Source organism: Bos javanicus, chromosome 17, assembly GCF_032452875.1.
Source record: "Bos javanicus breed banteng chromosome 17, ARS-OSU_banteng_1.0, whole genome shotgun sequence".
Lineage (NCBI taxonomy): Eukaryota > Metazoa > Chordata > Mammalia > Artiodactyla > Bovidae > Bos > Bos javanicus.
Window position 1 is genome coordinate 17808466 of NC_083884.1, and position 21428 is coordinate 17829893.

The 21428-nt window shown below is 35.3% G+C and overlaps 1 protein-coding gene across 4 annotated transcripts in view; it reads left to right on the top strand.

Moving 5' to 3' along the window:
* Window positions 1-20498, top strand: part of MGAT4D (MGAT4 family member D) — a 62973-nt gene extending 42475 nt beyond the window's left edge. For 3 of the 4 annotated variants that reach the window (XM_061384135.1, XM_061384132.1, XM_061384134.1), the window contains 7 exons: window positions 1048-1161; window positions 2957-3032; window positions 4339-4453; window positions 7231-7361; window positions 9488-9595; window positions 11925-12089; window positions 19572-20498. In XM_061384135.1, the coding sequence (XP_061240119.1) occupies window positions 1048-1161; window positions 2957-3032; window positions 4339-4453; window positions 7231-7361; window positions 9488-9595; window positions 11925-11939 (559 nt within the window). In that variant the 3' untranslated portion in view covers window positions 11940-12089; window positions 19572-20498. Of the gene's footprint in view, window positions 1-1047; window positions 1162-2956; window positions 3033-4338; window positions 4454-7230; window positions 7362-7892; window positions 8004-9487; window positions 9596-11924; window positions 12090-19571 lie in introns of those variants that run through there. The other variant, XM_061384133.1, reaches the window with a different exon arrangement.
* Window positions 20499-21428: the final 930 nt, after the last annotated feature.

The window sequence follows — 21428 nt, forward strand, 5'->3', positions numbered from 1 at the left end:
TTCTTCAGTGTCACGTGGGTTTGTTTATTACTGGGAGACAAGGAAGCAACACAATCGCATGTTTTGCTGGCTATCAGTGACCTGAAAAACAGATGCATGGTGACCAGTCACCAGCAGACTTGGAAAGAAGTGACGAGATGACATGCATCTCTTATTTATGTAGTGATTTATGAACTGAGGAGTCGGGAAGTGAAGTTTCTACTTTATACTATATTCAGCTAATATTCCATGAAGACTCACATTTGAAAAGTGTTGGGGAAAACATACATTATTTAATTAAAATGTAGTAACTGAAATTCAAAGCAAGGACTGCCTATTTTGCACTGAATTCAAATCATGCATATAAACTCTGTCCTGCTTCCATTTTAATAAATAATGTCATGCCTAGATTTAAATCTCATTTAAAGTCACATAATTTTTCTCTTATGGAAAACCATTTAAAATGCTCTACCTGGTCTCTCATTATTTACCTTGATGGTACAAGATTTATAGTACAGCTTTTGGAGCAGTATTTTATGCATTTTAATGATGTCCTTGTTGGTCTATAAATATTAACTTTTAAAAATAAAGAGTCTAAAAAATACTCCTCCAAAGAATTGTGGACAAGAGTCACACTGAATCCTTTCTATGACAGTCTGATTTCAGGAGCCACATTGCTATTTGGTAGGACCCTTATTAAACTAAAATTATGAATTTAAATCTTCTAACGTTTTTGCTATTTTTCAGTTACTATACTGTGCTAACTAGTCAATTAACTTGCATCTGTTAGAGTGCATATCTGATTGAAAACTTGAAAAATTCAACATACTTATAATTTTTATAAGAGGAAATTAGTTTTACATTGTACATTGTAATTTTTTACATGTGTCATTGACTTAGAAAAGAAATATTTTGGCTTAAAAAGTATTCATTTTATGATGTCACTATAAGGTATATCATGAAGTAATTAAGATCAAAATACTATATGGATATACATAAGGAACTTATTTTTAATTGTGTGATTTTGGTAAATCAAATTCAATTATACTCCTCCACTTCTGTTTATAGATTCAAAAGGCAGGTGACATCTGGATCCTTAGAAGTCATTTCAATACCTGCTTATTTTTATCCAAACATATCACATGCTGCCCGATCAACTGACGACTCAGAAAAATTAGAGAGGTATGATATATTGAAAAGTAGTATCCTTAAATAACTGGCTTCATCTGATAAAATGTTAGACTTAGCATATAGTAGTTAGTATTTGATGCTCCAGCGGTATGCTGGAGCCAGCTTCTGTTGGCTGGCACCTAGATTCTATTAATACCCCAGCTTTTCTATTTGCTGATTATCCGAGGCAGGTAATTTAGCCTTTTTTCCTTAACTTCCTCAACTTTCTAGTATGTATAATAAAATCCACATTATGTATATGGGAAAGTCATTGTGAAAATAAAATACAGTCGTGTTTATGAAAGAATTCTAAAAAAATAAAAAGCTTTATACACATACAAAGGTTTGCTACTGTTCGATTATAAATGTGGTATGTTTTACAAGCAGTATAATAATTTGGTTCCTCAAAACTCAGTAGAGCAAAAGACATTAAGATTCAGAAAAAGGTCTCATCCAGGAAGCTTATTGTCACTGGGTTCTTTTTTTAAGTAATAAATGGTATGTCCAAATCTAGGTATCTTTTAAGGATTTTGTTTTGCTTTTAATGACCCACATTTTACTCAGTTCTTAGAGTCTTAAAACTGGGAGACATTCTAGATCTTTGTTTTCCTTCTGCCCTTTGTGACTCCATCATCATTTCATTTTTAGATTCTCTCTCTACATTATCCCTCTCATCCCCAGTCCTCTGCCTTGGGCTTAGTTCAGACCACTGGAGATTTATTGGCTTCCCTTAATCCTAGCCTGGAAAATCCCATGGACAGAGGAGCCTGTTAGGCTACAGTCCATTGGGTGGCAAAAAGTCGGACACGACTGAGCGACTTCACTTCACTAATCCTAGCCTAGCCTTGCCTCCAGTTCATTCTCCATATTGTAGCCAGAAGAATCCTTTTTCATACAAGATATATAAAGTTTCCTGCATGTCATGAAAGACCCTTCATGAGCAGGTCCTCGCTGATCTCACTATCCTCCACTTCCTTTCCATCAGCTCACAGTGTTCTCGGAGGCGGCATGCTCCTTCACAATCCATGTCTTTGCAGGACTGCTCCTCCACAGTGAATGTTCTTCCTGCTGCTCTGCCCACCCATCTTATTATAAGTCATCATTGTCAATATCTTTATGTAGTACTTGTCTAATGGCTCTCGGTTTATGATTTTTCTATCTTTCATGCTAGATTATGAGACCCAGAAGGGCAAGAACCACGCTGTGTATTGCTCTCCGGAGCTTCAGGACCTGGCCTAGTATCTGTTGTTGTTTAGTCGCTAAGTCATGTCCGACTCTGCGACCCCATGGACTGTAGCCCATGAGGGTCCTCTGTTCCTGGGATTTTTCTGGCAGGAATATCAGAGTGTTTTGTCATTTCCTCCTCCAAGGGGATCTTCTCAGCCCAAGGATTGAACCTGCATCTCCTGCACTCGCAGGCAGATTCTTTACTGCTGAGCGACTAGGGAAGCCCAGCTAGTATGTGGTTTAGTATTAAATTAGTATAATGGTTCTTCATACTTCTATTTAAACAAGACCTAAGATCAGGAAGAATATTAACTTTATTATAGAGATGGTAATTTGACTAACCAAAACATAAAATAAGTAGATTATGCTTATCCTGGCTTAGCAATGGCAGACACTGTCCCCTGAATACAGTTGGGAAACCTTTTAGTATAACTTTAGTACAAGATATTCAGTTTCACTTAACATAGATAGTATTTTCTGTGAGTAAAGTGTAAAAAAAGTTTGTTTTTAATTACTGAGATATGCTTATAAATAAAAATTAAATTGAAAAATGTTAACAAATTTTATTATTTATCTCTAGTTGGAGAATCAAACAAGTATTAGATTTTTGTTTTTTGATGCTGTATGCCCAGCCCAAAGCTATGTATTATTTACAGGTAAGACCTTATTTAGATACATAATTGAAAGTGGAAGTATTATATCCTGCTTCTCTCCTTCAGTTACTTCCTTCCTCATTGTAGCCTTCCACTTGACTCTGTACTTTAAAAGTGGAAAATATCCATTATATTAAAATGCCAAAAGGAAGCTTAACATTGATTCTGTGTCAGTCTTCTTTCTGGGTCACTGTTAACAGAGGAAATTATAATTATATGAAACAAACTGAAAAAAATCTCAAATTAGCAAAAAAATAAATTATATTACTTACGTTTTTTCTACTCACAAGTATATAAGATTAAGCACACATATTTTGGGCACTTATGTTAGACATTATATATATATATGTATATACACACTTATCATTGCTATTCTGTGTTGCCCCATTTTATGAGTAACACAGCTCTACAGTGCCTTATGTGTTTGTGAAATAAATCAACTATATATAATCTGTACCTCCTAAATTCCTGCATGGTGTTAAATAATAATATCACATTTCCCAACAGTAAGCATATACCACACATGAGAGGGTGCACAGTTGCGACAGGAGTTTGCAGACTATCACTGGAGAATGGAGAGGGAATTTGAAAAAGGCCTGAAGCCAGATCTTCTCTTTTTACTGTAAAAAAACAAAATCCCTTTCGATTCCTAGTTAGAGGCAATGTAATAGAGACATGAGATGCAGCCAATGTACTCATCCCCTTTTGGAAGAGCACGATTCTATTGTGTGCCCTGGTGTTGTGCCTGAGGACTTGCGCATCTTCCCAAATCATTTAGGAACCCCTCTTCATCTATAGATTCCACATAATAGACATTAAACTTAAAAAGGAAATTCTAAGTTCCTTTCCACCTCACCCCCTCATGGAGATCTATGCTTATTGGCACCATACTTCTAACCAGCTAGTGGGGCCGAGAGTGCCCCCTCCCTTTTGTCACTGCTTTGCCAAACACAGTATTTGGCACTAGAACAGGGCACTTATCAACTAAGCATAAAACCAGTTAGTCTTAACCAAGAAACTAAGTAGTTGTGAGAGTGAAAATGAACCCAGATGAATAGCCTCTTCTGAAGAGGATTTAGATCGAATGTTACTTACTAGTATTTAGGAAAGAAACTGATTATCTCTGGTCTCAGAATTAGAAAATGAAAATTGACTAACAGGAAATAACCTCAACATGAATTGAGCTAAAAATCAATCTACTACATCATAAAAAATTTTTTTTCAGTGTATTCTATTGTATTTTCAATTTTCAAGCTAATTTGTTCCAGGGAAGCATCAAAGGTTACTAACGCCTGTTGTTTTTTTTAAGCTGGAAGATGATATCTTAGCTAACAAGATGTACCTTACAAAAATCACAGATTTTATACATAACATCACTTCAAATAATTGGCTTTATATTGAGTTTTCAGTTCTTGGATTTATAGGTAAGCAGTGGATCTATTTTTGTGGGGTCAATTTAGTACATAATAATCTTAAAAGTTTTTAAGAACTTATCAAAGAGATTGTTACTCAATGAAAAGGAATGGAATAATTTCTGTAAAGATACTATTAGTTTAGCAGAAAAATTAGATCAAAGATCTGAATTTCAGAAAATGTGTTTTTAAACCAAATTTTTTGTAGATAAACAGTATAAATAAGCAGATTGACATATATTCACATGTTATAAAAACATAAGGCAGCTACTACTTATTAATGCTAGCTCTGAGTCTGACACATTTTAGCACAGTGACTAAGATGTACTTCTGTTTTACATAGAAAAATATTGAAACTCAAAAAATTAAAGTTATAGAGGAAGGAATTTTAACAGGACTATTGTACTCTGAAGTCCTTTCAATTTCTAGTATGCTGAAGCTAACATGCTTAAAAAATGTAAAAACATATGAATTATACCTAGCACAGAAAAGTTCCTAAAATTGTGCCCATGATGTATTGTTTTTATAATTCTTTTATAGACCTTCCTTTTGCTTCCTTCCATTTTTTCCTTCCATCCTTCTATCCTGTTTTCTTTTATTTAACCTTCACTGCAGGAGGCCAAGTTACCTAACTCGCTTCATATTGCATATCATCTTTGTTTACAAGCAGGAGCCCTTTTTTATTCTTTTGTTTAAAGCCCACCCCCCTACTTCTACCCACTCTCATGATAGGTTTGCACTCAATATATTTCAGTCAGATTATGCATATAAATACCAGATACCATGCAAGATTTGGTGTTCATTGTGTTCGTACTTGTTTAAAATTTACATAAATGGTGATTTGATAAACATATTTCTGTTCCTTATGTTTTTGTCGACAAAACTAGATTTTATAGCTGTCTGTATGTTGCTTTTGGAGAAGGCAATTACTGGTGGGTATGCTTCAATGGCACCCCACTCCAGTACTCTTGCCTGGAAAATCCCATGGATGGAGGAGCCTGGTGGGCTGCAGTCCATGGGGTTGCTAAGAGTTGGACACGACTGAGCGACTTCACTTTCATGTTTCACTTTCATGCATTGGAGAAGGAAATGGCAACCCACTCCAGTGTTCTTGCCTGGAGAATCCCAGGGACGAGGGAGCCTGGTGGGCTGCCGTCTATGGGGTCGCACAAAGTCGGACACGACTGAAGCAACTTAGCAGCAGCAGCAGCAGTATGTTGCTTTATGTTCATTTTCTTTACTGTTGCATAATAATCTATTTGACTTGTCCATTCCCAGAGTGGTGGACCTTGACTGCCCCAGCTGTCTGCTGCCACAAAGAAATGGAGTGATACATATGCACCCTGGGATGGGATCACTGGGGTAAACATAGCCAGGTCTCACAAGTACGGCCAGATTGCTCTGCAGGTTGACTGTGTAGAATATACTCTCATATGCAGTGCATCTGAGTTCCTGCTTCCCCATATACTTGATAACATTTGATTTTATCTATCAAAATTTGTGTTTGCCATCGGGAGGAGAATAAAGCATTTCTCTGATTGCTAGTAAAATCCATCTGTCCTTCCTTATATACCACTTCATATACTGACCCAAACTTTCTGTAAAGTGGTGTGGAATCCAGTTTTAAAACTCTGAAAGTTTGTTTTTTTCCTCAGCTTTGGTTACAATAAAAAGAAAAATTGTAGGTGACAGTAATACCCACTGAAAGCTTGAAGAGAGAATTTTGTTGGTTATTACTTTGAGGATTTTAAATTCTTTTTGCTTTTCTCAGAAAAGTCAGGTAGTAGAAGGATAGAGAGTATTCACAAGAGCACATTGAGCAAGAAACACTGTATATATGATACTGAATTCTTATTTAAGCTTAAATCTATAAAGGCTTCATTTTCTTTATCATAATAACAATTCTGTTTTTCAGTATTTTCTAAAAATATGAGCTTGCTAAATAGAATTTTCAGAATCTGGCAGCAGATAAAGAAAACATATTAAATCAACTATTTCTATCATTAAATCACTTGTTTTGGTTACTATATACATAGGTGCCTAAAATTCAAATACAACCATATACTTGATCAAATGACCCATATAGACTCAAGTCCTAGTGAAAAATGAAATGCCTACATCCTACTATCATATTTATTAGGTGGCTAGATGTGTTTTATACTGTTTAAGGTCAAAATTTACCTGAATCTTATACCTTCAGCTTTATTTTCAAGTTAAAGATGCAATATGTTAGAAATACATAATTAGATGTAGTGAAATCATACTTTAAAATACAGTAAATCTTTAAAAATCATAAATACAAAAAAAATAACATTCTTATAAAATAATGTTCAAATATTGAAATAATACTCTATTTTATTCAAAATTAAGCACCAAAAGTAAAAAATGTAGTATGTTGATAAAGTTCTATATATCTGAAAAACTAAGTGAAATGTTACAGGTCCTAAACTTTCCATTTTATTTATATATCTTGCAAGTGGTTTAAACAGTTGAGCCTCCTTAGTTATCAAAGTTAATTTCCTGAGAGTATTCACGATTCTAAACTTGCTTCTTACTTGTCCCACCAAAAGTGGTAATTCTTAATACTGAAGCAGATGTATGATTTTGCTTCATCATCCTCCAACTTCATTAATGCTTTAAGCTTTGCAAGGAATAGATGTTTTTAATTTTTAATATTTTTGTACTCTTTCCCATGTTAATGGAATGAATAACTATATATAAGGGTTATATTTTGATATGTGGTATAAACACTGAAGAGTTATTGGGCTTTGTTTATTTTTTCTCCATAGGAAAGCTATTTAAATCTGAAGATTTAACTGACTTTGTACGTTTTTTTTTAATGTTCTACAAAGATAAACCCATAGATTTGCTCTTGGGGGACATTTTTCTGGTAAAGATGTGTACCCCAGGAGAAGCTCTTGTGAGTATTTCTTTACTTTGTATTTTTAGGAAAATACTATCTCCCTGATGTAATTACCTAAATGTTGTTTACAAATTTTAGTGCATCGATTTTTTTTAACTGGATATTTATATATATTTTAAAAAAGAATTGACGTAAACATATACCTGTTACAAATATTATTTCAAAGTATATCACCTAAGTATAAAAGATAAGACTACAAAATTTTTAGAAGAAAACATGGGAAAAAAATCTTTAGGGCCCAGGATTAGGTGAAGAATTCTTAGACATGACATAGAATGCTTGATCCATTTTTAAAAGTTGATAAACTGGACTTCATTAAAATTAAAACCTTTTGTGTTGCAAAATTTACTGTTAAGAGAAGGCAACACAGGATAGGAAAAGATATTTGTAAATTCCATATCTAACAAAGACTTGTATTCAGACTCTATAGAGAATTTTCAAAACTCAACAACAGGAAAATAATCCAGTTGCAAAATAGGCACAAGACTTGAACGGACTCTTATCAAGGTATTTTCTCCCTTACTGCAGTAAGCAATGAACTCAGCTTTGCTTCATCAACAAGTTATTTGAGTGGTTATTTTGGGCAAGCAAGAATTTGATAATACCATCCTACTGAAACTTTTATTAATAGATTAAAGGTATTACTATATTTCCTATATTTTAAGCCCTCAACTAACTTTATCTGAACTTTAGTTTCAAATTAACTGTACATTATTTAATGACTTTACAGTTTTAAAAACAATTTTAATACAGTATTTTCCTACATGTTAACATCAGTAGAAATGAATTTAAACCTGCTGTTTAACATTATTATGCACATAAATTTGAGATGTATTTTAATGAATTTTATATGTATACATTACATAAATAATGATAGCAATCATAATAATTTTTAAACTATTTTATTGATGTATAGTTGATTTACAATGCTGTATTAATTTCTACTGTACAGCAGAATGATTCAGTTATACATATATATATACATTCTTTTTCATATTCTTTTTTCATTATGGTTTCTTAAAGGATGTTGAATATAGTTCCATGTACTATATACAGTGGGACCTTGTTGCTTATCCATTAAATATATAATAGTTTGCATCTGCTAACCCCAAACTCCCAGCGCATCCCTTCCCCACCCCGTCTCCCTCTTGGCAACCACAGGTCTGTTATCCATGTCTACTGAGTTTGTTTCTGTTTGTAGATACGTTCATTTGTGGCATATTTTAGATTCCAGATATAAGTGATCGCATATGACGTTCTTCTTTCTCTGTCTGACTTTCTTCCTTGGTGTGATAATCTCTAGGTCCATCCATGTTGTTGCAAATGGCTGTATTTCATTTTTTATGCCTGAGTCATATTCCATTGTATATGTGTACCACATCTTCTCAAATGCTTGTTTTTAATAGGGGTGATAATGTCACAGGCCATCTTTCTTATTTTTATTTTTGAGAAGATTATCCAAATCTTTTTCCATGAAGTGTAATACTGTTTTTTTTAATCATATACATTTTAAGGAGAAATTGAAGAGGGAGTAATTTAGTTTTGAAATTAAAAAACGGGGAGAGAATAATGTAGACCAAGAGAAATGGATAGATGGGAAAATATTGGAAAGTTTATATTACTGGAATAGAGAGGAGAGGAAAATTATAGTTCGCACAATAGAAGCCTGATTTTCTGAGCTTTCCAGATGACTCAGTGGTAAAGAATCTGCCTATAATGTAGGCGACGCACAGGAGACTTTGGTTCCATCCCTGGGTTGGGGAGATCCCCTGGAGTAGGAAATGGCAATCCACTCCACTATTCTTGCCTGGAAAATTTCATGGACAGAGGAGCCTGGCAGGCTATAGTCTGCAGGATCACAAAGAGTTGGACAAGACTGAGCAAGCAAGCCTGATTTTCTAGTGAACTAATAGAGTTCATGAAAGAAAATACATGCTTTTGTTATCTCAATTTCTTTGTTCCATTATTCTTACAAAGAAAAAGCTAAGAATTTAAATGTTTTGTTTAAATTTTAAAATAGTAATATAGAATCCAGGCAAAAACTAATAAAAGGTTCTGCCACCAGTAAATGCAATAAAAATGAGTATTTGGATTTTTACACAAGATTGTTGTTTCTCTTACAGGAAAAATGTATAGAACGAAATAAGCATATTCGTATTCGATATAAACCTTCTCTTTTCCAGCATGTGGGTATACAGTCATCATACCCTGGAAGAGAACAGTATTTCAAAGTAAGTGTTTTGAAATGTAGTTGTGTAATACGCAAGGCTTCATGAGCTTATGTTATTTAGAAAAGGAATGATGAGAACATGAGAGGCTATCAAAATTGTCTAAACACAATTCATCTTATGACAGAAGTATTCGTTATGAACAGCAATCAACTTTACAAGATCCAGGTTATCTATCATTGTTAGAAAAATCCAGCCTATGTAAACTTCTATGCCTTACTCTGCTCAGCTGTATAATTTAAATAATGAAACTAAAAAGGTGTTTTGAAAATTATAGTAAAATTCAGTATTTTAGTTTAATATTCAGAATTATAAAAGAATATTTCAAAAATAAAATGCCTCTATTATTGAATTTAAATGTAGCAGCATTCTTTTTCAGATCACTGTTTACCAAATGAACAAAACTTTAGCATCATTTGATTTTTAATCATTCCTAAGTTTTTCATCATTTTCAAAAACAATGTTATGTATAATTGACTTATCATCTTGGTGGGGTAGAAAGAGCAAAGACTTCAGAGTCAAAACAATCAATTTTTAGTTGTGATGACTTAACTTATATGCAGAGTACATCATGAGAAACGCTGGACTGGAAGAAGCACAAGCTGGAATCAAGATTGCTGGGAGAAATATCAATAGCCTCAGCTATGCAGATGACATCACCCTTATGGCAGAAAGTGAAGAGGATCTAAAAAGCCTCTTGATGAAAGTGAAAGTGGAGAGTGAAAAAGTTGGCTTAAAGCTCAACATTCAGAAATGAAGATCATGGTATCTGGTCCCACCACTTCATGGGAAATAGATGGGGAAACAGTGGAAACAGTGTCAGACTTTATTTTTGGGGGCTCCAAAATCACTGCAGATGGTGACTGCAGCCATGAAATTAAAAGACGCTTACTCCTTGGAAGGAAAGTTATGACCAACCTAGATAGCATATTCAAAAGCAGAGACATTACTTTGCCAACAAAGGTCCATCTAGTCAAGGCTATGGTTTTTCCTGTGGTCATGTATGGATGTGAGAGTTGGACTATGAAGAAGGCTGAGCGCCAAAGAATTGATGCTTTTGAACTGTGTGGTGTTGGAGAAGACTCTTGAGAGTCCCTTGGACTGCAAGGAGATCCAACCAGTCCATTCTGAAGGAGATCAGCCCTGGGATTTCTTTGGAAGGAATGATGCTAAAGTTGAAACTCCAGTACTTTGGCCACCTCATGCGAAGAGTTGACTCACTGGAAAAGACTCTGATGCTGGGAGGATTGGGGGCAGGAGGAGAAGGGGACGACAGAGGATGAGATGGCTGGATGGCATCACTGACTCGATGGACGTAAGTCTGAGTGAACTCCGGGAGTTGGTGAGGGACAGGGAGGCCTGGCGTGCTGCGATTCATGGGGTTGCAAAGAGTCGGACACGACTGAGCGACTGAACTGAACTTAACTGACCTGTGTACCTGAGACTGGGCAAGCCCTACCACTCTTCTGAGCTTTCTTTGTCTAGAGAATGAGGTTGACATGAATGAGCCTTAAGATTTCTTTCACCTCTGCAATGCTGTTGACATTGCTATCCTTCTTAGCTTCCTCACACAACAAAGCTAATGATTGCTTTAATACTCTCAGTTGAAATAAGACAAATGCACATGTACACCCTCTCATCATTTCATTCATTATTCGTCTGCCCTCTTTCCACCTTTTCTATCATTTTGCCTGTTCATACTGTTCATGGGGTTCTCAAGGCAAGAATACTGAAGTGGTTTGCCATTCCCTTCTCCAGTGGACCACATTCCGTCAGACCTCTCCACCATGACCCGTCTGTCTTGGGTGGCCCCACACAGCGTGGCTTAGTTTCACGGAGTTAGACAAGGCTGTGGTCCGTGTATTTATTGTACTGTACCCTTTGAAACAGTACCTTAGAGTGTGAACTCAGTATACATTAGCTGTTAGCCATCAGGCAAGGTGGAATTCAAGATTTAAAGGGTTTGGTAAACAAGTGTCTGGAATAGTGAAAACTTTTATGAATCTTTATACAGAAAGTAATATCATCAAAATACATAAAACATAGTCACAGGTGATGCAGACAGAAATTAGTCTATGCCTTTTTACTTGTTGATGCTATTATAAAGGGATTCTTTTTTTCCTTTATATATCTATTTTACAAGATAAGATATTTTAACCTATCTTTATAAATTCATGACAGATTAAGGAGAGTGTACATCTAATCACTCATAGTTTGATGTTATAATCTTAACTTTTTTTTTTATTCTTCATACTGCATAAAACAGAAAGAAATAGCAATTTAATGGTGTGTAAAATATGATTGTATTAAATTATTTAAAAATTTCCAACAGGATATCTATTATTAGGAATTTCAAAATTTAACACCTTCTTTAAAAATGATCAGAATCATTGTTTGGAAAAAATGGCATAACAAGGATTAGACTATTTCTCAACTTTCTTCATAGTGGGTAAGAGATTACATCATATTACAGAAAGTTAAACCATCAATAATAAGGGTAAGTATAAAAATTGATATAAATATATAGAAAATTGTCAGTTAGTCATCAATGTGTTATTTTATATCCTTATGTTTGGAATGTTTTTAAATTTTATGCATGTAATTTTCTAACATTCACTAATACTTTGTTTCAGAAGGATCAATTTCCTTTCCCTTTTTATCATGTACTGTAAAAGGGAATATAATATCATGTACTGTAAAAGAGGAATTTCCTCTTCCCTTTTTATCATGTACTGTGGATGTACAATGAATTTTGAGAAAACAGATCTGAGTTTGAAACCACATTCTTTTCAGTAGATGCACCAATATGGATAAATCACTAAAATACTATACTAACTGAAAAAAGCCAGGTGCAAAAGACTACATATTGTAGGATTCTATTTATATAAAATTCTAAAGCAAGCAAACCCAGCTATCTCATTATGATTTTAATTTATATATCTTTAATGACCAGTGATGTTGAGCATCTTTTCATGTGCTTTATTTAATTGTATATATTTAGATACATATAATTATGTATAATGAAATATACTTAGAATATATCCTAAGTATATTTCATTATATGTATTTTATAAAAAATCTATTCAAATATTTGCCCATTTAAAAAATTTGGTTGTTTGTCTTTCTAGTTGTGAATTGTAATAATTCTCTTTATAGTCTGACCACAAGTCTCAGCTTTGCCTTGTTCTCTCATTTTCTTAACATCGTCTTTCAGTGAACAAAATTTCAAGGAACAATTTTTGTTAACTTTTTATTTATATTATGGTATAGCCAGTTCACAGTGATGTGATAGTTTCAGGTGAACAGTGAAGGGATGCAGCCATAAGTATACATGTATCCACTCTCCCCCTGACTCCTCTCCCATCCAGGCTGGACACAACATTGAGTTCCCTGTGCTCCATGTATACAGTAGCTCTCAAGGAATAATTTTAATTTTGATAGAATTCTCTCCATTCAAACCTTTAGTCTCTCAGTATAGTTGTATCATTCGTTAGCTCAGTATTCAATGATTTTATAATTATGAAGATATGTATGTTATTTACACTAAAACTTCACTGTATAATCTTTCTACCCATCCTTTATACACAACTTTTTTTCTTTGGGGTTTTAAGTTTGCTTTATTTCAGTGTACTTATAAACCTCAGATTCTCTGTGAATTATCTAAATCTTTTCTTGATATATTTGAACATTTCAACAAATCATGAATGAGTGTTGAATATTGCCAAATGCTTTTCTGCATTTATGTCACTTTCACTTGACAAATTTTCTCTCCTGGGGCCTTCTGACTGGCTCTGGAAGTTATCTCAGGATCCTCCTCTTTGTCTCTTGAGTTGATTCCCCTATTTTCTGGATTCTGATCTACATCATTCTTCATTTACTTATTTGCTTTTGTGAAGCATGCTGTGGCTGCTGCTAAGCGGCTTCAGTCGTGTCCGACTCTGTGAGACCCCACAGACAGCAGCCCATCAGGCTCCCCCATCCCTGGGATTCTCCAGGCAAGAACACTGGAGTGGGTTGCCATTTCCTTCTCCAGTGCATGAAAGTGAAAAGTGAAAGTCTAGTCGCTCAGTTGTGTCTGACTCTTAGAGACCCCATGGACTGCAGCCCACCAGGCTTCTCCATCCATGGGATTTTCCAGGCAACAGTACTGGAGTGGGGTGCCATTGAAGCATACCCACCAGTAATTTCTTGAAAAAGATTGTGTGAGATGTAAAGTCTTGGAGAAATAAAACATCTTTAAATGACTTCAGTCTGTTAAACTTAAATGTTAAATTAGCTGGGCAAACAAATTCTGAATTGGAAATGATTCCCCCCATTTTTGAAGGTGTTCAAGGGTATAGCTATTGAAAAGTGATTAAAGCCATTTTAATTTCTGTTTCTTTATATAAGGTCAATTTCCCCATCTCTAAACCTTTAAAAATGTTCTTGTATTTAAATCTGGTTGGGCTTTTTAATCTGAAAACTCAGGCTTTGATTCTTGGAAAATATTCACAGATTACTCTGTTTATGAATTTTCCCCTTTCCATGATCTTTTTAAGGAATGTGTTTCCTATTTTCTCTCTATTTGCATTTATTTCTGGGAATGTTTCTAAATTTTATCTTTCATTCTTTGTATTAGAGCGTCTTTTATTTTTTTGCAGGGGAGGGCAGTTTTAATTGGCTGGTTGATTTGGTTGTTTTTTTTTGTTTGTTTTGCTAATACACTTTTAATCTCTAAGAACCTCTTTTATTCTCCTAATGTCACTGCCTCTTTTTATAACATTTGGTTGTTATTTTGTGATTGAAATTTTAGTAGTTCAACCTAATCCTCTGAGGGCTTCCCTGGTGACCCAGGTGGTAAAGAATCTGCCTGCAATGCAGGAGACTGGGATTCAATCCCTGTGTCCGAAAGATCCACCTGGAGAAGGGAATGGCAACTAACTCCAGTATTCTTGCCTGAAGAATTCCACAGACAGAGGAGCCTGGCAGCCTTGAGGCTTCCCTGGTGGTTCAGACAGTAAAGAACCTTCCTGCAATGCAGAAGACCCAGGTTTGATCCCTGGGTCATAAAGATCCCGTGGAGAAGGGAATGGCAACCCACTCTAGTATTTTTTCCTGGAAAGGTCCATGGGCCGCAAAGAGTTGGACCCCACTGAGTGACTATCAACTATCTGAGAATTTTAATAGTTTTAAAAAGATTTCTTTAAAAAAATTTTTTATAATATCTTTTTTTTGTATAAAATCTTTTTTGTACTTCCTGTATAGTTTCTCTTTCCTCCAGTTTTTTTTAAAGTAAGTCCCTGTTTTCATGTTAGAGGGTTTTCTCATATATCCAGTGATAGTAGGTAGGTTGTGTGTTCAAATGCAGAGAGCGCTGATTGGAGGATGTAGCAGAAGGCTGGATTTGTCCCTTTCACTTTGAAAGGAGTGGATAGGTCCTTCTTTTGGGAAGTCTCCCTATGTTAGTATCTTTAGGTCTTGCTTAAATTGCTAGAGAATATGAGAGCCATGTGGGCAAAGACAGATGGAGTTTTCAGTGTTCACTTTGTCAGAATTCATTTATTTACCCTGTTTTTCATTATTGCCCCTACCCTGGTTTGAGTCTAGGTACCCTGTTTTCCTTTTTAGAGAATTATCCTTCAAGAGTGGAGAAAAGATAGTCATCTGAAATCAAGCGGCCAGAGATGGTCTCTAGAGCTTTAACCACCTCTCAGACAGACTTGCCAGCCACCCCCATGGTTTTGCCCCACTTTCACCTCCTATTCTAGCAGTACGTGGCGGGTTCTGCCCTGCAGAATGCTTGTCCATTTCCTGCCAGAGGTTTGAGATACAGCTTTCTTAGACATCGTTCATTTTGTTACCTTTGTCTTCTCTCTCATTCTGTAAGATCATGCATTTTCTAAATGGCCTTCAATGTCGTTTTAAGTGTGAGTTCAAGAAAGAATGAAAGTACCTGTGTCTGATTCACCATTTTATTAGGCAGACTCCTAGTTCATTCTTGCAGCTTTTACTTTTCTGTCTCTTCATTTGTTTTTAAGCTTCAGAAAACTAAATTTTAATTTCCAGGACTTCCAGTTTATTCTTTTTATGTATTGTTGTTTGTTGTTCAGTCGCTCAGTTGTGTCAGACTCGGCAACGCCGTGAACTGCAGCACACCAGGCTTCCCTTTTTATGTATACAAGTATCCTATCTCTCCGAGAAAATTAATTACACTTCAAATTAGTACCTTAGTATAAATGTAATTCATTATTTCACCTGCTTCCTTTACTTCACATCTGTCATTAATCCTGCATCATCACCACCCTCTCTCCATTCTCTTCTGTTCTCGGGAAAAACCGAGAAGTACAGCTCACAGAAGGTCTTCATCCAGAAAGTTCCACATTAGATTCTGAGAGCAGAGATGCTCCCATAGACAAGGAAGACAGCTGAGAAGGTGGCGGTCACCTGTGGAGGATCAGGAATTGCGGTCACGCTTGGTGCCAGGCAGTGAGATCACTGGGGCCTCTGGCCTCCAGGGTTCCTCCCCACGTGGCCTGCTACTGCTCTGATCATCCTCCATGGCTTCCTCATGACTCGTGCACTTCCAGAGCTCCTCAAAGTGGCTTTCTGTTCCTTGCTTTATATATTATACAACCAAAAGTACGCTTTATTTATCTACAGACCACCACTTTAATGTGGGTACATTTCCATGAGTATAACTCTGCACTGGTGACTTTCAGTTAGACTTGCATCATGATGAAAGGTTTTTTTTTTTTTTTCACTTTTAAGTGGGACTGAGATCAGGAAAAGCTTGAAGCAAAGATGAGATATGGTAAAGCATATGTGGAGTTTTCAACATTGTAATGTTCAAAGATACCCAAACATACTATAGCTCTAAATATGGTAGATCCCCAGCTGCTTTGTGGAAATAAAGTATCAATAGCTCAGGTACTGAATTTCCCGGGCACCTTTATCCATTATCACATCAGTCAAGGTCTGTCTCCTTTCACAGCTCCTTTCTGAATGTTTCCCTTCTTTCATACAAGAACAACAAGCAGACCACCACCACTCCTTTTTCCCTCCCAGTTTAGGAATCTGAAGTGCTTTTAGCATCCTTTAAATCAACTTCAGGGAAATGATGGACTGTTAATTTCCTAGGACGTTTAAATACCTAAGAATAGATGTTTCCAAACTGATGAAAGGTTGCAGAATGGATTATCCCTTCCATTTTCCAAACACGGCATTTCAAAATGGAATAAAATTCAATTATATTTAAGATTCATAGCTTTGTTTCTATTTATCAAGTAATATACACCATATAGTTAAAAGTTAATAACAAGAACATAATAAAAGGCATCAGTCCCCTCTCTCCACTTCCCCTGCTCTATCTGACTCACCAGCTGCTGCTGCTGCTAAGTCACTTCAGTCGTGTCCAGCTCTGTGCGACCACATAGACGGCAGCTCACCAGGCTCCGCCGTCCCTGGGATTCTCCAGGCAAGAACACTGGAGTGGGTTGCCATTTCCTTCTCCAATGCATGAAAGTGAAAAGTGAAAGTGAAGACGCTCAGTCGTGTCCGACTCTTAGCGACCCCATGGACTGTAGCCTACCAGGCTCCTCTGTCCATGGAATTCTCCAGGCAAGAATACTGGAGTGGGGTGCCATTGCCTTCCAGAGGCAACATTTAATCATTCCTACTTTGAATCCTCGTAGTTATCTTTCTACAGCTAAATAATATACCTATGCTGCTAATTTTTATTTTTCCACACAATTATTTTTCCTGCAGGATAGATTAATATTAACTCAGATTCTTATTCATTTTTATTACACCTAAGTTTGGGCTGCTATGCCCAAAAATACCACTGATGGAGTGGCTTAAATAGCAGCAATTTATTTCTGACAGTTTTGGAGGCTGGTAAGTCCAGGATCAGGGTGGCAACATGGCACGTTATGGTCAGGGTCCTCTTTCTGGTTTGCAGATAGCTGTCTTCTGGTTATATCATCACATGGCCAAGAGCAGAGAAAGCTCTGATTTCCTGGCTCAGAGGGTAAAGCGTCTGCCTACAATGCAGGAGACCTGGGTTCTATCCCTGGGTTGGGAAGATCCCCTGGAGAAGGAAATGGCAACCCACTCCAGTACTCTTGCCTGAAAAATCCCATGGACGGAGAAGTCTGATAGGCTACAGTCCATGGGGTCGCAAAGCGTCAGACACGACTGAGCAACTTCACTATTACTATAAAGGCACTGATTTCATTCATGAGTATTCCACCCTCATGACCTAATTATCTCCCAAAGAGCTCACTTTCAAATACACTGGGGATTTACACTTCAAACATACGAATTTAAGAAAGGATGACACAGATATTTAGTCCAAGGCATATTATTACTTTGATTATTTTGCCTCTTTTTTTCCTAATTTTCATTTCTGAAAGTCTTAATAATCAAACATTAAACTTAGTTAGCCAATCCTCTATATGTCATAGCTTTTATCTACTATTTCCTGTACTTGTTTTCCTATGTACTTGGGGGGTTCCTTGACTAACTTTTCTATTGAAGTTTTTAAAAATGTTCTTCTGTTTTTTCCTAGCATCTTCTTGTTTTGAGGATACAGTTTTCCTCAAATTTCTGAGTATTAGATCTTTTCAGTAAACAATTTTGAAGTTCTCTTCTGCATTCTGAATGAGCTGGGTTTTTTTCTATAATAAAATCAAACTATCTGCCTGTTTATTTTGATCTTTTCCTGTCTTGTTGCACACTTTCTCAAGTATTTGGTGATTCTTGGTTGCCTGGTGGCAATATAGATAAATTTTATTTCCTTTCCCTCACCCTCAGGCTGACCTTGCATTTATCTTCATATTCCTTTATAAAACTGAAAAGGATGAGGCTTCCTGGAAGTTTTTGGTACATTTGGAAGAATCTGTTGGTTTGCAAACAATGTTGTAGAGTGTATGAATGCCTTTTCTGTTCATTTATGCTCGCTCATTCCAGGGGAGTCTAGCTCGCCATACCTTAAACAGAGACGTGGGATGTTTCAATTTTTTTCAACTTTTGATTTTGTTAAGTAAAATAAGATTTACATACGTGTCCCCAGAGAAGTAAAAGTCTCTGTCTTTTCTTTAATCAACCATAGCAACACTTTCATTGCTGTGTTTTCCTTAATATTTACTCCTTTTACATCCTTTAAAAACCTTATTGTAAAATTTTTTCCTTAACCAGTTATTTGTTGTACTTCTCATATAATTGTTTTTATAAGATAAATTATATATAGTTTATTAAGCAGAAAAATAATTTAGGTTATCTCTATTCATCTAGCTTATAGTTCAAAAATAATAATCTAGTAAGATAAAAATTCACCTTCGTGATGAATTTTAGTTTGACAAATTTTAAAATTTTACCTATGTCTTCAATTTAAATGTCCTTTATCATTTCATGTTCTACATCTATAATAAACATAAAGAATTTCAACCAAAATGTCTCAGTACTAATAACTTCTGAAAACTCAAAGTACTTCGAGTCTCTGTTATTTGATAAGCCAGAGAACAGCGTGTTTGATAATTTGCTAGTGCTTCGTCCTACACGAAAGGTCATCTTCCTTTTACTGCAGTGCACTGGGCTCAGGGCAGAGTGTTTCCATGTGTTGCAGGCAGGGTTGCCAGATTAAATACAGGATGCCCAAATAACTTTGAATGTCAGTTAAACAATGGCTTTTTGTGTGTGTATGACCCATTTGTTTTGTGTTAGTCCTGGTTGGAGGTGATGGAAGAAGGCATAGAAGAATAGTTCCCATCAAAATACATTAACTGTTGAATAATGACATGCAGCATGTTTGTATTTTCTTCAAAATTGTTATGTAAAGTTTTATGTGTCTCTTTTATGTAAAGATAGAGCAGACGGAGGTGGTAGCAAAAGAACAGAATAAGGAAAGAGTACTGTCAAGAAACTGTCATGAAAATAATTACATCCTTATGAATGAATAATATACTATTTCTAGATGTTAACAGATTTCTTATTTTTATTACAGGAAATATGAAAAATGAAGCCCAACAAGAAGCAGCTCTGTAATACTCTAATCTTCGATCACCGTGATTTCTAATGGCATCTTTCAGAAATTGTAATATTCAAAACAAATGATTATATACAAGAGGAAGGAATAATGAACAAGCTAGTAGATTTGGAAATATTTAACTGCCTCTATGTCAAGAAAAATTTGCATATTTGTTTATGATACTTGTATCCTTGCTATTTATTACAAATTTTTATAAAAATAAGACAGGGAAGTTTTTAAAAATAAAGAAATATCTTTTGTTGAATTAGATAGTTAAGTAGCTATCTAAGTAGCTAAACATTTTAGCTAAGTAGCTAACATTTCAGAAACTTGCTATCATCCGGGACAGGTCCTGTGTGAACCAGTACATGCTGTTATCTATTGTGTTAAGACACCAAAAATAGAAAGCACAAGGCCGAGCAACTCTGAGGCTGGCGGCGCCACAGTATCTTCCTGTCTTTTTAACACATGCGTTTAAAACTAAAACTTCCAAGTGCCATTTGAGCTGATTAACAAACATCTTGATGTATATGTATTCTGACAGTCATTCAGTTTCTAAAGATTTCATATTTTCTCTTCTTATTGCATTCTTAACTCTTGGGTTATTTGGGAGTGTTTTTTTAATATCTTGGTTTTGCCATCTCTTATTGTTGATTTATAAATTTAATTACCTTGTTGTTAGAGAACTTTGTGTGATAAACTTTGAGAGTTATGAATTCTTATATTTCATATGAATTACGGAAGAATGTATAGTCTTTACATACTCCCTTTAAAATATGCATTACTCATTTGCATTTTTATTGAGGTATAGTTGATTTCCTTTTTTCATTTGTTTTTATAAATGTTAGTTTTGTGCTTTATAAATGTCTTCTTTAAATATTCCTATTTAATGGGTGCTGGTTTCTCTTATATCAGGCTTTTTAATTTATTTGTTAAATGCTTTTAAATCTTTATTAATTCATCAGTTTCTTATAGGAATCTATTAAAATCTATTTTTCCTCTTGTTATTCTATTGAGTTTTACTTTATTTTGAGAAATAATGAGATATTACTTCTTTCTTATGCTTCATAAAATATGAAAATCTTAATTCAAACTGCTGTATTATCCTTGACTAAAAAACTTCACACATTTACATCAATATGAACCGTGTCACATACCAAAGTGAATATGAATGATGAACTGTTCATATGCACCATTTCACTTTCTTTTTTAAAGAAAGGAGCTATATGTCAACTATTATCTCAATAAAGTTGGGAAGAAAAATAAGAATAAAAGACATGTATTTTTAAAATTTGACTTCAGTTTTGAGCTTTTAAAATTAAATCTACCAGATCATATTCCAGGTTAATATGAAAAATTACAACTAATTCCAGGTAGAGGATTTCTCAAAAAGAAGGCACAATTCCTTGTAAAGGTACCCACTAGGACTTCTCAGTTCACCATCCAAGATTGGCACAAAATACCTGAAGGGTTGATACAATAAACTGGAACAGTATTTTTTTTTTCTTTTTTTTTTCCTTTTTCTTTTTTTCCTTTTTCTTTTTTCTTTTTTCTTTTTTATTTCTATTTTTTTCTAAATTTTAAAAAGAAAATCCATCCTGAACCCTCCTCCCTCCTCCCTCCCCATACCATCCCTCTGGGTCGTCCCAGTGCACCAGTCCCAAGCATCCAACATCGTGCATTGAACCTGGACTGGCATCTCGTTTCATACATGACATTTCACATGTTTCAATGCCATTCTCCCAAATCTTGCCACCCTCTCCCTCTCCCACAGAGTCCATAAGCCTGTTCTATACATCAGTGTCTCTTTTGCTGTCTCGTATACAGGGTTAT